The sequence below is a fragment of the Microtus oregoni genome, unplaced genomic scaffold, assembly GCF_018167655.1.
Source record: "Microtus oregoni isolate MIOR12 unplaced genomic scaffold, Mior012 000012F_ref0000307, whole genome shotgun sequence".
In the NCBI taxonomy this organism is placed as follows: Eukaryota; Metazoa; Chordata; class Mammalia; order Rodentia; family Cricetidae; genus Microtus; species Microtus oregoni.
In genome coordinates, this window is record NW_024543071.1 from 49,382,844 (window position 1) to 49,400,406 (window position 17,563).

The window sequence follows — 17,563 nt, forward strand, 5'->3', positions numbered from 1 at the left end:
AACCAAAATCTTTTTCTTGAAAAAACTCTACCCCTAAGAAGCCATAAATAAGCCCTGCACTTGTTCTGTTTGCTGCTGCCTTGTTCTACTCTGGCTGAAACAGCCACTCTCCTGGATTCTTCCCTCCCAATAAATCTCTTGAATGAGGTTTGGGTGAGACATTCCTTCTCCAGATAGGAGCACAGGAGAGAAGTAACAACTTTTTTGCTGGAGTGGAACAGAGCCAGGCAATAACACACTTTCGCTGGGGAAACCTTCCCCTAGCCAAGCTGTTGATACACTCATAAGGTGGGCTGTGCATGGGTAGGGGGACCTGAACGGAATTGGAACAACTGGGGAAACCCTCCCCCGCCCAGACAGAGCTGTTACATTGTTAAAATCTTTCCCTGGAGCAGAGCTGTAAACTGCTATTCTTACAGTGACCTGTGGTATTTCTTGGCTCCAGATTGGACTTGTAAAACTATTGTGTAAACTTCTTGTATCTCAAGATTTATAAACATATTGGGTCTGATTAAAACCCTGTAAAATCCATAACAAAAGGTTTAATTTAAAACTCAACACTAGGAATGATAGTCGAAAATCTATACATAGGTAAACTAGCTGGGTGGTGGTGGTGCACGTCTTTAATCCCAGCACCCAGGAGGCAGAGGCAGGAGGATCTCTGTGAGTTTGAGGCCAGCCTGGTCTACAAGAGCTAGTTCCAGGACAGGCTCCAAAGCTACAGAGAAACCCTGTTTCAACAAACAAAACTAAACAAACAAGCTTAGGGAAACATACTTAAAGGAAACATGTGATTCGCTGCCACCTTAGCTGCTGTTTCCCCACTGGGATGGAGGTAGCCACCTGGCTGACAGTCATTTTTCTTGGGTTGGGAAGGTGGACTTTGCCATGTGGCCTCACTCCATCATGATAAAGTGACCACACGACATAAGTCAATCAAGGAAAAACAATTCCAACCTGTGGGGCCCAAACCAGACGGTTCTTCCACTGTTTTCAGTCACACTAACAAGCCTCAGCCACGGTCCCTGCTCTTCCCCTCCAGCCTCTCTGGTTTCTCTTTCTTCTTTCTCAGGCACAGGCTGCCCACCCAGTCAGGGCTGAGGCAGTCCCTGAACAAGACTCTGAATGAAATTACCATATCCCCAGGGAGCATCCTTGCTAGGGATCAGGTTGCAACTTGCCTCTGGGTTGGCCACCCTTAAAGAGGTAAATTATGAAAAAAATCCAAGAGGTCACCCAGGACAAACACAATGGCCCATCTCACTTTCTAGGCTGCCTCACAAAGGCTCTTACAATATTCCAGTCTGCATCCTGAGACCCAGACGGAAACCAGCTCCATGTGACCCACCTCTCCCAGTTTCCCTGATCGTAGAGCCACACGTAAACGTCTATAGAAAGGACCCCTGACCCCACAGGCAGATGTCTCAGCAACGGCCTTTAAGGTGTACCATGGGAGAGATGAAAAAGCCCAAACACAAAATTACTGATACTAGCAAAGGCCTTTTGTCTGGCCATAGTAACTGCCCAGACTCCCTGACCTCCCAAAGCTTGAGAACCTCCTGGTTCCTGTTTCAAATGTAGTCAGGAGGCTCACTGGGCCTGGGCCTGTATGATTCCTCATAAACCACCCTGGCCAAGTCCAAGGTGCCATCAAGAAGGGGACTGGGGAGAGGTAGGTGGATCTCTGTGAGTCTGAGGCCAGCTTGGTCTACAGAGTTAGCTCCAGGACAGCTAGGACTGTTACACAGAAAAACCCTGTCTCAAAAACAACAACAAAAACCGAATAACAAAAAAAGAAGGAGCCGTGCAGTGGTGACACATGCCTTTAATCCCAGCATTTGGGAGGCAGAGACCAACCTGGTCTACAAGAGCTAGTTCCAGGACAGGCTCCAAAACCACAGAGAAACCCTATCTTGAGAAACCAAAAAAAAAAAAAGCCGGGCGGTGGTGGCGCACGCCTTTAATCCCAGCACTCGGGAGGCAGAGGCAGGTGGATCTCTGTGAGTTCGAGGCCAGCCTGGTCTACAAGAGCTAGTTCCAGGACAGGAACCAAAAAAGCTACGGAGAAACCCTGTCTCGAAAAAATCCCCCCAAAAAAAAAAAAAGGATATTGGGGTGCTGACTGTTAAGATTTTGTTGGCCTTCCCTGTCAGTACCCTGTCTGTTTATGAGACAAACTCCACTCATGCCTAATCTCTGCCTTCCCGCCAAGGCAAGTTGGTCTCTGCTCTCTTCCCTTCTCTCTTCCTCTGTGTGTCATTCTTCCACAGAGGCAGCTCTCTGCCTCTCTCCTCCCCTCTTCTCTCTCTCTTCTTCTCTTCTTTTCTCCTCTCTGTCTTCCTCCCCTCCCTTCCACCCTACACTCCCCTTTAATGAAACTTCACCCTTAGTCTCTGTCAGCATGGTGTATTCTGTTTCTTGCCCACCGCAGTCCCCTTCCCAGCTTGGGAACTGCCAGGGTCATTCATGTCGAAATCTTTCACTGACTGCTCCCATGTCCCTCACAGTATGGGGACATCAAGCCTAGATGGCCCTTCAGCCGACCTCCTATATTTGGCCATGGACGAGGGAGGGGCCTGGGCTCCCTTGGCCTGACCACCGCCACCTCTCACTGGGAGCCTCAGGTAGACGGCACAGTAACAGGGTCATCTCTCTCCTGGATACTGGGGTCACCTATACAGTCCTGATGGAGTTTTAGGGACCTACATCTTTTTGTTTTCCTATTGTCAGGGTAGCATCCTGAGCTTTACCAGCCTCATCAAACCTCACCAAATATATCACCCAGGCTCAAAACTCTTTCTCTCTCCGTAGCTTCCAAGGGACTCAAGGCTCTTATCTACGGAAGAATCTTTGGGCTACCCACCACATGGGCATACTCCTGCAACACCCTTGGGAGCCCCAGTACATGTGCAATCCTGCTCACTAAGAGGCTTGCAGCCGTTCTCCCCTCCCCCTGCTTTAACCACTGTCTCTCCCCTTCTACTGGGTGTGTGTCACTACAGAGCTCCCTGCTCTAATCACTGTCTCTCCCCTTCTACTGGGTGTGTGTCACTACAGAGCTCCCTGCTCTAATCATTGTCTCTCCCCTTCTACTGGGTGTGTGTCACTACAGAGCTCCCTGCTCTAATCACTGTCTCCCCCCTTCTACTGGGTGTGTGTCACTACAGAGCTCCCTGCTTTGTCTACCTTTACTACAATGCCACACAGGTGTGCCAGGATGCTTTCCCCTTCCAAGTCATAGGTATAGCCTGACTTCCCGATAGTCAGGATACCTTTCTTTTCAAGGTGTTGGTACCCAGAATACCTTCTCTTCACAGCTATAGGTATAACTGTGCTGCTGACAGCCAAGATACCTTTCCCTTAAGAACTGTAGCACCTACAGGTATAGTCTGACTTCCAATATATGAAACTGAATACTACCCTGCTTAAGCCCCTTTCTTGCTATAGATATGAATGATTTGCATTGGTATGGATCTTGGTTTATTGATACAAATTTTAGGTCTGTTTTGTTATATGTATATTTCTGCTCTTGGTTAAGGTATTGTGTTTGTGCAGCTCATTTAAAAATGTAATGTATAATTAAGAAATATAGGTTAATAGAGAGTCATCCATAATAATCAAGCTTGTAATCATGTTAGTTAGGTTTTCTAGATATATATATAGAGATATAATTTAGTTAGATAATCTTCAAAACCTTCAAAGACTTACGGAATATGGCATTTAAAATGTTTTAATTATTTTAGGACTTTTCATGGCAGTGAGACACATCTGCTCCTGGCAGTACTATTCTACTTCAAGAGGAAGATGGACATTGAAGAGGATCCTTATGGAGTTGGTTAGTCATTTGGGCAAGAAACTGCTCTTGCCTGGACTGCTTGATGTTATGCTGTGTAAACTAGACATGCAGGATCCACAGAAAAATGACTGCTGAACTAACGGTAAGACGGTCTTTTGAAAGTGACTGACAAACTGCCAATATAGGTGGAACTGTCTTTGAAATTTCCTGCTTCATGGAAAACTCTGCTGGATACTATGGGCCTGTAGGCTGAAGATGGATACCCACAATGTTACAGAAGAACTTTGGGTGACCAGGCAGCTAGATGTCTTTATCAATTCTAGAGTTTTGGAAGTTGCTTACAATGCACTTCCTGTTTACTTAGGTAATATTATATCCTTTTGAAGTTTTTGATGGAGTTGAAGAAGAGATAGTTATAGTTTTCCTTAGTTATGATAAAAGATAAAATATATATAAACATTGTAACTATAATTCTTACTTGATAACTTTTGTTATATGTAGTTTTACTTTGTTAAAATTAAAACCTTCCTTTTCATTTAGACAGAAAAGGGGAGGTGAGCCGGGCGGTGGTGGCGCATGCCTTTAATCCCAGCACTTGGGAGGCAGAGGCAGGCGGATCTCTGTGAGTTCGAGACCAGCCTGGTCTACAAGAGCTAGTTCCAGGACAGGCTCCAAAACCACAGAGAAACCCTGCCTCGAAAAACCACAAAAAAAAAAAAAAGAAAGAAAGAAAGAAAAGGGGAGGTGATATGGGATCCCCCTCTGTATGCTGTGATTACCATTGATTAATAAAGAAACTGCTTTGAGCCTATAGCAGGACAGAACAGAACTAAGTGGGGAGGGAGTTTGGGGGGGAACTAAACTGAATGCTGGGAGAAAGAAGGTGGAGTCAGGAGATGCTGTGGAGCCACCAGAGGAGAAAGACACAAGTTGCTAGCTGGAACCTTGCCGATAGGCCATGGGTCTCATGGTAAAATATAAAATAATAGAAATGGGTTAATTTAAGAGATAACAGAGCTAGAAATATGCATAAGCTATAGGCCAAGCAGCACTGTAATTAATAGTTTCTGTGTGATTATTTAGGTTCTGGGTGGCCGGGAACCAACAAGCTGCCTCCTCCAATAATTTTTTCTGCTTTTCTTACCAGTTGCACCTTGCCTTTTAAATTTTTTGTCTAGATTTCTTCAACAGCAGATCCAAAAGATTTCTATCCAGACTTTTAACCAGTTACTATTACAGAATTACCAGCCCCTAGCTACAGAACTAGAGACCTGCTGCACCGGGTTAAGATCGAGGTTGTTCTAAGAACCTCAATGTCCTGATTCAGCAGGACGTAGTCTAGGGGTTATAATCACCCCCTTTCTCATGACCCAACTGTCATCAATAATAAACAAAAATGGGGGAAATGTAAGACCCTCGAGCCACACAAGTGGCCAGGCCCTTCCCCTGAGGACCTCTAACTGCCAGGTTCCACCCAAAGAATACTCTAATTGCTGGACCCTGCCCCCACCCTACAGAGAAAAAAAGCCCAGTCTCTGGACATGAAATCCCACCAATCTCTACCCTGGAAAATTCCACCCCTTCCCAAGAAACTCTGTATATCCAGCTTCCAAATAATGACATGGAGATGTTTTATTAATTATGAAAGCTTGGTATCTTAGGCTTGTCCCATTAGTTCTTTTTTTTTTTTTTTTTTTTTTTGTGGTTTTTCGAGACAGGGTTTCTCTGTGGTTTTGGAGCCTGTCCTGGAGCTAGCTCTTGTAGACCAGGCTGGTCTCGAACTCACAGAGATCCGTCTGCCTCTGCCTCCCGAGTGCTGGGATTAAAGGTGTGCGCCACCACCGCCCGGCTCCCATTAGTTCTTATAACTTAAATTAACCCACTCATATTAATCTATGTTTTGTCTCATGACCTTTTAACTTTCTTTTATCTGGCCCCTCCTGTTTCCTCTCCATCTGGCTGGTGACTCTAACTTTCTTCTTCCCTGAGACCTCTCTGTCCGCATGAGTCCCACATAAGCTCTTCCTGCCTATCTATTGATAGTTCATCTCTTTATTAAACCAGTCACGGTGACACATCCTCACACGGGGTACAGGAATATTCTGCAACATTTCTTATGTAGGGGGGCTTGTTTTGTTTTTGTTTGTGTTTTGAGAAAGGGCCTCTCTACGTAGCACTGACTGTCCTAGAATTTGCTACATAGACCAGGGTGACCTTGAACTCATAGAGCTCTGCCTTTCTCTGCTTCCTGAATGCTCAGATTAAAGGTATGAACCACCATGCCTAGCTCTGTGGGAAAGTTTTAAGACAGACCAAATCCTTCTTGTTAAAGGGAGGTGGTGATTCTGAAAAGGTGGAGTCTGGCTTAGGGTTGTGTTTATCCTGGCACTCAGTGATGGACTTTATATTGTCTGTCCCAGTGACATGATGTACTGAGAGATGAGCCTTTGGCTCTAATTGCAGAGAAACCTAGTGTAAAAGACTTTAATAAAAGGTTGTTTGTAGAGCGAGGAGTCTAGTTGGTGTCTTAAAATTGAAACTGGCCTGGGCGGTGGTGGCGCACGCCTTTAATCCCAGCACTCGGGAGGCAGAGGCAGGCAGGATCTCTGTGAGTTCGAGGCCAGCCTGGTCTACAAGAGCTAGTGCCAGGACAGGCTCCAAAGCTACAGAGAAACCCTGTCTCGAAAAACTAAAACAAACAAACAAACAAAAGAAGTGGAATTGTGGATGGGCAATGCTGTTGTGGGAGATTTTAGTGCTTGTATGTAGATGTGTGTGCATGTGTTCATATCTGTATGGATGTGTGAGGGGATATGTAAAAGCAGGAGGTCAAGCTTGGGTGTTATCTCAGAAAACAGGGTATCTTATTAGCTGGGAACCTATTAGGCCTGTTTTGTCTTTGTGCTCCACGGACCCACCTATCTCTGCCTCTCCAGGGCTGAGATTACAAACTTGAGGCTCTATACCCAATACTGGATTGTTTTTTCTTTTCCGAGACAGGGTTTTTCTGTGTAACGGTCCTGGCTGCCCTGGAACTAGCTCTTGTAGACCAGGCTGGCCTCAAACTCCTGGAGAACCGCCTGCCTCTGACTCCTGAGTGCTGGGATTAAAGGAGTGCATCGCCACTGCCCGGCTATTATTATTATTTTCGAGACAGAGTTTCTCTGTGTAACAGTCCCGGCTATCCTGGAACTAAGTCTGTAGACCAGGCTGGCCTCAAACTCAGAGAGATCTGCTTGTCTCTGCCTTGGGAGTGCTGGGATTAAAGGCATGGGTCATCACTACCCGGCCTGATTTATGTATTTATTTATTTTAAAAGATTTATTTTTTTATTATATATACAGTGTTCTGCTTGCACATCAGAAGAGGGCACCAGATCTCATTATAGGTGGTTGTGAGCCACCATGTGGTTGCTGGGAATTGAACTCAGGACCTCTGGAAGAGTAGTCAGTGCTCTTAACCTCTGAGTCATCTCTCCAGCCCCAGCCTGATTTATTTTTAATTGTGTGTGTGTGTGTGTGTGTGTGTGTGTGTGTGGTTTTGTTTGCTTTCAGACAGTGTTTTTCTACATAGCGCTGGCTGTCCTAGAACTCATGAACTCATAGATATCCCCCTGCCTCTACCTCCTGAGTACTGAAATCAAAGGCATGCACTACCACATCTAACTTAAATGTATTTTTATTTTACTAGCATAGGTGTTTTGCTTGGTCTGTGCACCACTACGAAGGCCTGGAGAGGGGATGGATCTCTGGAACTGGAGCTACAGAAGATGGGTAACTGCCCTGTGGGTACTGGAAATTGAACTCTTGTCCTCTTCCAGAGGCCCAGGTTCAATTCCTAGCTCCCACATGGCAGCTTCTGACTATCTGTTAGTGTAGTCTCAGGGTGTCCAATGCCTTCTTCTGGCTGCTTCTGGAACCAAGCACACAAACATACATGCAGGCAAAATACCCATTCATATACAGTGAATAAATAATTTAAAAAGCAAAACTGACTGCCATTTTTTGTTGTTTTTGTTTTGTTTTGAGACAGGGTTTCTCTGTAGCTTTGGGGCCTGTCCTGGAACTAGCTCTTGTAGACCAGGCTGGCCTCGAACTCACAGAGATCTGCCTGCCTCTGCCTCCAGAGTACTGGGATTAAAGGTGTGCGCCACCACTGCCCAGGACTGACTGCCATATTAAGTCACTATACCAGAAGCTGGTGAAGGATTTTGTAATCAGTAAACATCCAGCCTTCCTTCCATATATAACTCATTACAGTAAAATTTTTTCTTAATTAACTGTGAATCCAGCATATTCAGCTGGGAATGCATGTTCTTTTTAATTAAAGATGGTAGAGTTATATTCTCTCTCTCTTTCTTTTACTTTTTTCCAAAAAAGGTTTCTTTCTTTGTGCAGCCCTGGCTGTCCTGTAACTCACTCTGTAGACCAGGCTGGCCTGGAACTTACAGAGATCCACCTGCCTCTGCCTGCAGAGTGCTGGGATTAAGGGCTCATACCACCACATCCGGCTTTAGGAATGACTTTTTTTTTCTTTTTTTTTTTTTCTTGGTTTTTCGAGACAGGGTTTCTCTGCGGCTTTGGAGCCTGTCCTGGAACTAGCTCTGTAGACCAGGCTGGTCTCGAACTCACAGAGATCCGCCTGCCTCTGCCTCCCGAGTGCTGGGATTAAAGGCGTGCGCCACCACCGCCCGGCCTAGGAATGACTTTTAATTTTTTCCCTAGGTCCCCTATGTCAGTGTACGGAGGCCTTGAGTAATAAGAGTTTCATTCTGAGGCTAGAATAATGCAGCCAGCATAGCTACTGTCCTGGAACAGTGTGCATTTGGAGACTAAGTCCGTGGCCTTGCTGGGAACACGGATCGCTCAGTGGTAGAATGCATGCCCACCACTTCGAGAACTCTGGATTCAGCTCGAGAACCTCAAAAAGTTATCAAATTAGTAAAAGTGAAGTTTATACTGTGCAGCAATTTGTAATAAACGTTTCTACATCCACATAATTTCAAAAATAAATTGAGGGGGACAAAAAACTTCAGGAGTTGCTGAGATGGCCCAGCAGGCAAAGCAGCTGCTGCCAAGCCTCACCACCTGCCTTTGAGCCCTGGAACCCACATTCCAGGGAGAAACACGGAAGTCCAGAAAGAACTCCTGGAAGTCGTCCTCTGACCACCACATGCATGCCATGGCATGCATAGAAACACACAAGATTTGTAAGATTTATTTATTTACTGTGTATACAGTGTTCTGCCTGCATGTATGCCTATGTGCCAGATGATGACACGAGATCTCCTTACACATGGCTGTGAGTCACCATGTGGTTGCTGGGAATTGAACTCAGGATCTCTGAAGAGCAGCCAGTGCTCTTAACCTGAGCCATCTCTTCAGCCCCCCAAAATTTTAAAAAGTTTAAAAAAATAAAAAAATGTAAATAACAAATACATTTTGAAGTTGGGTATGGTGACATATGCACTCAGAAGGTTGAGGCAGGAGGATTATCACAAATTCAAAGCTCTGGTAAACTATGTGGAAAGTAGTACTTGGGAGGCCTAGGAAGGAATATCTCTGGATTTCAAGTCCACGGGGTCTACATAGGGAGTTTTAGCCCAGCAAGGGCTACACAGTGAGACCCTGTCTCAAACAAACACAAACTGAAAGTATATATATATATATATATATATATATATATATATATATATCTTTAAAAAATAGTTATATACTTGATCTTAGTCGAAAGACTGAGACATGATGAAAAAATAGGTATATGTATATAGGGAATTAAACAGGATCATGAAAACCGAAAATACAATGCTTCTAATTTGCCTTTAATGTTATTACAGTGGATAAACAATTACACAAATGTGAGGGGAGTTATTGGTATAAATTATTAATAACTAACAAAAACACTCACTTTTGTAGACTGAAGCTTGGGCCTTCTGTCTTCTCCAGTTTTCCCAGACACAGTTGGACTCTGAGCAGGCTCATCCTTAGTAACAAAGCAGAAGGTAGGAGAACTCAACTCCTACCCTACAGAGGCTTATTCTCAGAATATATGTGGAAGCCACCCTGAGTCACAGAGCACTTTGGAGAATGTGTTGCTTGCATTGGCAAACCCCAGCCAACAGCCTGAACCTGGCCTGCCACTTGCTGTGGAAGGCCTATGAGCTATGGACAGTTGACATTTTCAAACTTTTTATTTTATGTGTATGAGTTTTTGCTTGCACGTGTGTGTGTGTGTGTGCGCGCATGCCTATTGCTGGCAGAGGTCAGAAGTAGACTTTGGATCCCCTGGAAATGGAGTTACAGATGGTTGTGAGCTGCCATGTGAGCGCTGGGACTAAAACTGTGCTCCTCTGGAGGTAGCCAGTAGCCTTTAACTACCGAATCATCTTTCTCTCTTGCCCCTTCTTTGTTGGTTTTTACTTTTGCTTTATTTTCTTTTAGAGACAGGGTCTCAGTATATAATCTGGGTTGACCTGGAATTTTCTGTGTAGCTCAGGCTGCCTCTCTGCCTCCAGAATGCTGGATTAGAATTGTAGAACACCGCTGGGCGGTGGTGGCACACACCTTTAATCCCAGCACTCGGGAGGCAGAGGCAGGCGGATCTTTGGGAGTTCAAGACCAGCCTGGCCTACAAGAGCTAGTTCCCGGATAGGCACCAAAGCTACAGAGAAACCCTGTCTCGAAAAAACCAAAACAAAAAACAACAAAAAAAAAAAAAAAAAAACAAAACAAAACTGTAGAACACCATGAAGAACCTTAAATAGCCCTGTTTTAACTGACTATATATAAGTACCTATGTAATGTATGCGATTTTACCCTCTCAAGCCCATTAAGTTTAAATCGTTTACATCTGAATAATTGCTATCCCTTCCTAGACTCCAGGGAACATAGTGACCAGTTAGTTAGGGACTAAACAAACTCTCAGCCCCGAGGCCAATTGCCCCGGCTTCGGCTCTGACTTGGCTGTGCCCCGGTGCCAGGTGGCTGCAGGCCCCGCACCCCTCCTGGGAGTGGGTTGGGCTCTCCAGATGTGGCTGGAATGTTCCAGAGCTGTTTCTAGTCGGTGGGATTCCCATCAAATAGCTTCTGAATCTTGGGTGGTACCGTGACGTCGGGGGCAACCCCACCGCTCACGAAGGCAGAAATGCCAAACTAGGGCAGCACAGCTCAACAGAGCCAAAGCTGTGCCCACTCCCGCGGCTGCGTGGACCAGGGTGACAGGTCTAGGAGGCATGATAAGCTTTCGACAAGGCCCAAAAGAAGGCTCAGCCCAGTTCTCAGGACCCTCAGCATCTGCTCCAGGAACACGGCTCTCGCCAGCGTCATTAGCAGCCACCACACAAAGATAAGAACCTCCAGGTTTGAGTCCCTTCAGCTCCGCTCTTCGAATGGTCGCATTGAAGGGGCCACTCTTGTGTGGAGCGCTGTTGCCTTCCCAAAGCAGAAGCCAGTAGTGATTGACTGGAGAGAAGGGAGCGCACCAGTGGACAACAGCGCAGCCTTCCTCCGCCAAGATCTGCACTTCTCCCAGCCGCGGAGGGTCTGGCTGCTGATCCTCCCTGGTGAGCCCAGGGCACAGACAGGCTACTGGCCCAATCTTCTGCAGCTCCTTGCAGGACACCTGCAGGTGGCGGCAACGGTCATAGTCGCATCGGACAGCCCCAGAAAGTGTGGTTAAGGCCTCATAGTCCTCTTCCTCGTAGTCTTGGGGGGTCAAGATCTGAGCTTTAGAAACCAAGGAGGTGGTCATGGCCACAAGCCACAGAAGGGAAAGAGAGCCCACCATGGAGTCTGGAAAGGGAAGGGTGAAAGGGTAAATACTGTCAGCCCTGCCTTCCAGGACAAGACCTCTGGGAAAAGCACAGCACAGAACCGAACCAAGATGGGCAAAGGAAAGAGGTGGGACTGAGACATGCAATTATTTGTCTATTGGCTTCTGAATGCAGTTTTTGGGGGGGAGTGGGGGTGGGAGCCTGGTCTGAGGCTGGTATTTAACTCCCGGTCCTCCTGTCTACACTTCCAGATCACTAGGATTAATGTCGCTAGGCCTGATCGTGCTTGGTTTGGGATAAAAATAATAAAATACAGTCCCACACATGAGAGACAGATGTTTGGGCAGCACCAGGCAAAGTGCTAGAAGCAAGCAGCTAGTGGATAAACAAAAGTGCTGCGGAAAGAGGAGGAAGAAAGAGATTTATTCGGCTCAGAGAAGAAAGGTGGAAGGAATCGGCAGCCACTCAGCAAACTGACCTAATTAAACAGCGCTCAGTAAGATGCACAAATCCAGAAAAGCCCAGGAGAGAAGAAAGAGCAGGGGTGGGGACAGGCATGGGAGTCCCGACTCCCTACCTGCATTTGTGCAAATGTTGTCCAAGCAATCCAGGCTCCTCCCTGTCCACCCTCTTCCCAGGACCCGCAGCAGCCTCTCACCAGTGGGTAGGCCTTGACACAGGGAGAATCTGCCTCCAGACATCTGTGGACGTCAGGCGGAGAGGTCCCTGTCACAGGCAATGCCAGGTTGCGTCTTCAGTTCTATTTTGGCTAAGAACTTTTATACCCCTCAATTCTGATGTCACCACCTAGCCCCTGAGTGCCAAAGAGGGCTGGTTCCCTCAGAGGGACTGAGTCACGGGGCCAAGAATAGGGGACGCTACAGGCAGTGGTTTCAGTTGGAGGCCAGGACGCCTGGGTTCTGAGAGGAACGAAATGTGGACAGCAGCCAGGAGCGGAGGCTCCAAAGGCTGCAGTCATGGGAAGGGGTGGGGAGAGGAGAATTATCAGGGGAGGGAGGGCACCTGGCTGGTGTCAGATAGGAAAACATCTGTGGATGGTATGGGGCCTGAATTACAAAATGCTGTTTCGGTGAAAAGTCCTACCACATTCATGGCAGTCATTTCCCGTCTTCTGCCTCCCAATGGACAGGGAAGGGAGGGGTGTGAAGGCCAGAATGATGTATCCTAGCTCTCCAGACCCGCCCTATCCTATCCCCCTCCCCGAGATGAGAATCACATGGCTAGAGCAGGAAGCCTACTACTGGGCAGGATAGGGTTTTTCCCCTTGATTACGGATGGAAACAGCTGCATTGAGTGTGGAGGTGCTTGTCTGAATTTCTCAGCCCAAGGGACGCCGAGGCAGAATCATTAGAAAACAGCCTGCGCTACATAGTGAGACCGACATCATGAAACATCTGGATTGGTGCTGCAAGCTCGTGATTCAGTACTTGGGATGCTACGGCAGGAGAGTTGCTAAAAGTTTGAGGCCAGCCTCTAAGGATCTGTTACAAAATATATCAAAAAGAAAGAAAACAGTCTGGGTGGTGGTGGTGCACGCTTTTAATCCCAGGACTCGGGAGGCAGAGACAGGCTCTTTGAGTTCAAAGCCAGCCTGGTCTACAGAGCTAGTTCCGGGACGGATAAGGTTACACAGAGAAACCCTGTTTTGAAAAGCAAAACAACAAAAAATCAAACAGACAAAAAGAGAGAGAGAAAGAAAACAAAGTAATTGTCTAGGTCATCCTTGAACGTCTGGGCTCAAATAACATTTTTTTAAAAATATTTTTATGGTTTATTTAACTTTATTTTATGTGCATTCGTGTGAAGTGTCAGATCCCCTGGAACTGATCTTCAGACAGTTGTGAGCTGCCATGTGGGTGCTGGGAATTGAACCCGGGTCCTCTGGAAGAGCAGTCTGTGCTCTTAACCACTGAGCCATCTCTCCAGCCCCTCAAATAACATTTCTGTCTCAGTTGAATAGTTGGGATACAGATGCTGATCAATTCCTTAGTATAAAGAAAATTTTTGCATATAATTGGGGATATTAGATCATAATCTCCTCAGAGTGTGTAATGCCCTTGTACTACTACCCTTTTTAAGAAAGCAATACAGAGGCTAGAGAGATGGCTCAGTGGTTAAGAGTACTGGCTGCTCATCTAGGAAGACCTAGGTTCAGTTCCTAGCACCTACATGATGGCTGTGCTGGCTGATCTTATGACAATTTGATACACAAGCTAGAGCTATCTGAAAGGAGGGAACCTCAACTGAGAAAATGCATCTGTAAGATCTGACTGTAAGGGATTTTCTTAATTAGTGATTGCTGGGGGAGGGCCCAGTCCATTGTGGTCATCCCCAGGCTGGTGGTCCTGGCTTCTATAAGAAATCAGACTGAACAAGCTATGTGGAGAAGGTCAGTAAACAACTCCTTTCCTGGTATCAGCTCCTGCCCTGTTGGAGTTCCTATCCTAACTTCCTTTGATCTGTAGCAATATGGAAGTGTAAGCTAAATAAACCTCCCCACTTGCTTTTTGGTCACGGTGTTTCATCACAGCAATAGCAATCCTAACTAGTGGTGGCTCATAGCCATGTAACTCCAACTACAGGGGGATTCAGTGTCCTCTTCCAGCCTCCATGGGAACCTGAACTCACATGTACATACCCATGCACAGAATTAAAAATACTTTAAGAGGCGCTAATGGCGCACACCTTTAATCCCAGCACTTGGGGGGCAGAGGCAGGCAGATCTTTGTGAGTTCAAGGTCAGCTTAGTCTACAAGAGCTAGGCTCCAGGATAGGCTCCAAAGCTACAGAGAAACCCTGTCTCAAAAAACCAAAAAACTTAAAAAGGGAACATGCTGGGAGCTGAAGAGGTGTCTCAGAAGTTAAGAATCTTTACTGCTCTCAGAGAGACTGAAATTCAGTCCCCAGCCCTCATGTGAGGCTCACAGCCACCTGCAACTCCAGCCCCTGGGAACCTCACACCCTGATGGAGGAAGGTCATTGGCTAATAAAGGAACTGCCTTGGCCCATTTTATTGGTTAGGACATAGGTAGGTGGAGTAAACAGAACAGAATGCCGGGAGGAAGAGGAAGTGAGGTCAGTCTCGACAGCTCTCGGGAGCAGATGCCTAAGAGAGACGCCATGCCCCGCTCCCGGGATGAAGCTCCGACCCAGGATGGACATAGGCTAGAATCTTCCCGGTAAGCGCACCTTGGGGTGCTACACACAGATGATTAGAAATGGGCTAAATTAATATGTGAGAATTAGCCTAAAAGAGAATGGGCCAAGCAGTGATTAAATGAATACAGTGTCCGTGTAATTATTTCGGGGCATAAGCTAGCTGGGCAGGCGGCTGGGGTGTTGGGGACGCAGCCCCGCCGCCTCCCTTATTACTTCATATGGCGCCCACATGATGGACTAAATCCACTTAAAAAACCTGAGAAGACTTAAAAATAAGGGAGAGAGAGTTTAACACAGATTTTTGCTGTTTGTTGGTGGTGTGCTGTAGAGAGATTTCCTGATTCGGCAACAGTAGCAGAAAAAACGCTGTGTCATTTTAAAGTGCGACTTCCTGGGGCTGTGCCGCCATTGCGATCTCTGTCTGGCTCCTGCGGGAGACAGAGCTTTTGAATAGAGCATTTGGAGTAAAGTGCTATGATTTGTTTGATGGCAACTAGACTCACTGTGTTCTCGGGTCTACTCTGCTTGCTAGAGGCAAGCAAGCGCCTCATCTAAGAGAGGCTTCCTGATTCAGCTTTAGCTGCAAACCCTGCAGCTCATTAAGAGGTCCTGCCACGAAACACTTAAACGGTGTTGACGAAAAGCTGAACGCATGCTTTTCGGTTTTCAGCTGTAGCAGGAAAAAAGCTGCGCCATTTAAAAATGCCGGCTTTCTGGGCTGTCCTGCCAGGACAAACTCTGACTCTTTTACGCAGGTGGTTTGTGCGGTTTGCAAGCACAGGCTGCTGAAGCTCGCTTGCTGGCTACAGCCAGTACCTCAGCCATGAGGCTGGAAAGCTAAGGAATGGGCTGGATCCAGCCGGCAAAGCCACGCCTTTAATCCTACTGATATTGCTTGGTAAATTAAAGGCTCTTGTGGTCAGAAAAAGAGAGATATACAGTAAAGAGAGATTCAAAGACAAAGAAAATTTTTAAATGGTTTACAGTGTGTTAAAAATATATGCAGACTAAAAGTTGAAGCTCTTAAAGTAAAAAACATAAAAAAAGGAAGAGAGTTGTTGTGTGTGGTAGCACACGCCTTTAATCCCAGTGCCTAGAAGGCAGAGGCAAACAGATCTCTGTGAGTTCAAGGTGTAGTAGTGTGCACCTTTAATCCCGAATGCCTGGGAGGCAGAGACAGGCGGATCTCTGAGAGTTCAAAGACAGCCTGGTCTACAGAGTTACTTCAGGTCAAAGATACAGAGAACCTGTCTCAAAAAGCAAAGAGTTAAAAGTAAAAATAAACGAAATAGAAGTTAAAACACAAAGCTGTACAAAGATGGAAAATACACAGAGAATCTTGATACTGTATGCTATTATGCTCTCTTTGAATCGTTTGAATGCTGTGGAAGGAGCAACAGCTGCTAAAAGATATTTATTTATAAATACTGCTGAACTAATCCAACATAGATATTATGAATTTGGATCTAAGGATATGATACTTTGGAAAGGAGTTTCTTATTTTGTTTTCACAGAGGATGAGATGCTGTTCATTTCTTCTATTCTGATTTGGTATGATGGACCACGCCCTCCTGAAGGGTTGCAGTGAACATCTTCAGAAAATTGCTTCGCTCAACTGCCAACTGAGATGAAACTAGCACACAGGTTATACCATGAAAGACCTAATTAACGACGCCCCCATTCAGCAGGAAGCAGTTTGGAGAGAAAAAACTGCGCCCATGTTCCCAAATATGGTTTATAAACGTTCTTTTTCATTTAAAGGGGGATATGATATTGGTATGAATAATTTGCATTAGTATAGATTTTGCTTTATTGATAGAGATTTAAGGTCATTTTTTTTAAAAGATTCTTTTTTTTAATATTTATTTATTTATTATGTATACAATATTCTTTCTGCGTGTATGCCTGAAGGCCAGAAGAGGGCACCAGACCTCATTTCAGATGGTTGTGAGCCACCATGTGGTTGCTGGGAATTGAACTCAAGACCTTTGGAAGAGCAGGCAATGCTCTTAACCGCTGAGCCATCTCTCCAGCCCCCTCAATTTTGTTATATATATATATATATATATATATATATATATGTGTGTGTGTGTGTGTGTGTGTGTGTGTGTGTTTCTGATTTTGATTAAGGTATTGTGATTGTGTAGTTCATTTAAATATGTACTGTATAATTAAGAAATATAGGTTGTTAATGGTTAATCATCGATAATAGTAAAGCTTGTAGTCGTTAGTTAGATTTTCTAGATATATAGAGATATATTTTAGATAGACATTCTTCATGTCTTTCAAAGATTACAGAATAGGACATTTAATGTTTTAATAACTGAGGACTTTTCATGACAATGAGACACTCTGCTCCTGACAGCACCAATGTACTTCAAGAGGAAGATGGGCATCGAAGAGGCACCTTATGGAGTTTGATAGCCATTTGGGCAAGAAACTGCTCTTGCCTGGACTATTGAATAAACTGGACACAGAGAACCCGCAGAGAGAGGACTACTGAACTTGCCTAAGGTGAGATGATCTTTCAGGGTTCCTGATTCATGAAAGAGTCTGCGAGACATTCTGCAGGACACAACAGATAGTGACTGAACTGACTTTGAATTTTCCTGCTTTATGGAAATGTCTGCTGGATAGCATGGGCCTAAAGGCTGAAGATGGATGCCCCAACGGTACAGAGGAACTTTGGGTGACTGTCCAGGCAGTGAGATGTCTCTATCATTTCTAGAGTTTTAAAAGTTGCTTTTTTCTTGTTTGCTTAGGTAGTATTGTCTCTTTCTGGAGTCTTTGATGGAGTTAAGAATAGTTAGTTATAG

The 17,563-nt window shown here is 45.5% G+C and overlaps 1 protein-coding gene across 2 annotated transcripts; it reads right to left on the reverse strand.

The window, feature by feature from the left end:
- Window positions 1-10,576: 10,576 nt before the first annotated feature.
- On the reverse strand, window positions 10,577-12,313 carry Lrrn4cl (LRRN4 C-terminal like). 2 transcript variants are annotated; one of them, XM_041660682.1, is made up of 2 exons: window positions 12,226-12,313; window positions 10,577-11,586 (listed from the first exon to the last, which is right to left on the reverse strand). In XM_041660682.1, the coding sequence occupies exons 1-2, from the start codon at window positions 12,266-12,268 to the stop codon at window positions 10,871-10,873; spliced, it is 759 nt and encodes a 252-aa protein (XP_041516616.1). In that variant the 5' UTR covers window positions 12,269-12,313; the 3' UTR covers window positions 10,577-10,870. The 2 variants fall into 2 exon arrangements, with proteins under 2 accessions (XP_041516616.1, XP_041516617.1); XM_041660683.1 differs by lacking the exon at window positions 12,226-12,313 and adding an exon at window positions 12,145-12,164.
- Window positions 12,314-17,563: the final 5,250 nt, after the last annotated feature.

What these genes read in the sequence shown, in the direction of transcription:
- Lrrn4cl (XM_041660682.1), bottom strand. Translation starts at nt 12,268, where the DNA reads ATGTCTGGAGGCAGATTCTCCCTGTGTCAAGGCCTACCCACTG. An exon ending in GTGTCAAGGCCTACCCACTG is followed by an intron (nt 11,587 to 12,225) that starts GTGAGAGGCTGC and finishes TTCCCTTTCCAG; the next exon opens with ACTCCATGGTGGGCTCTCTT.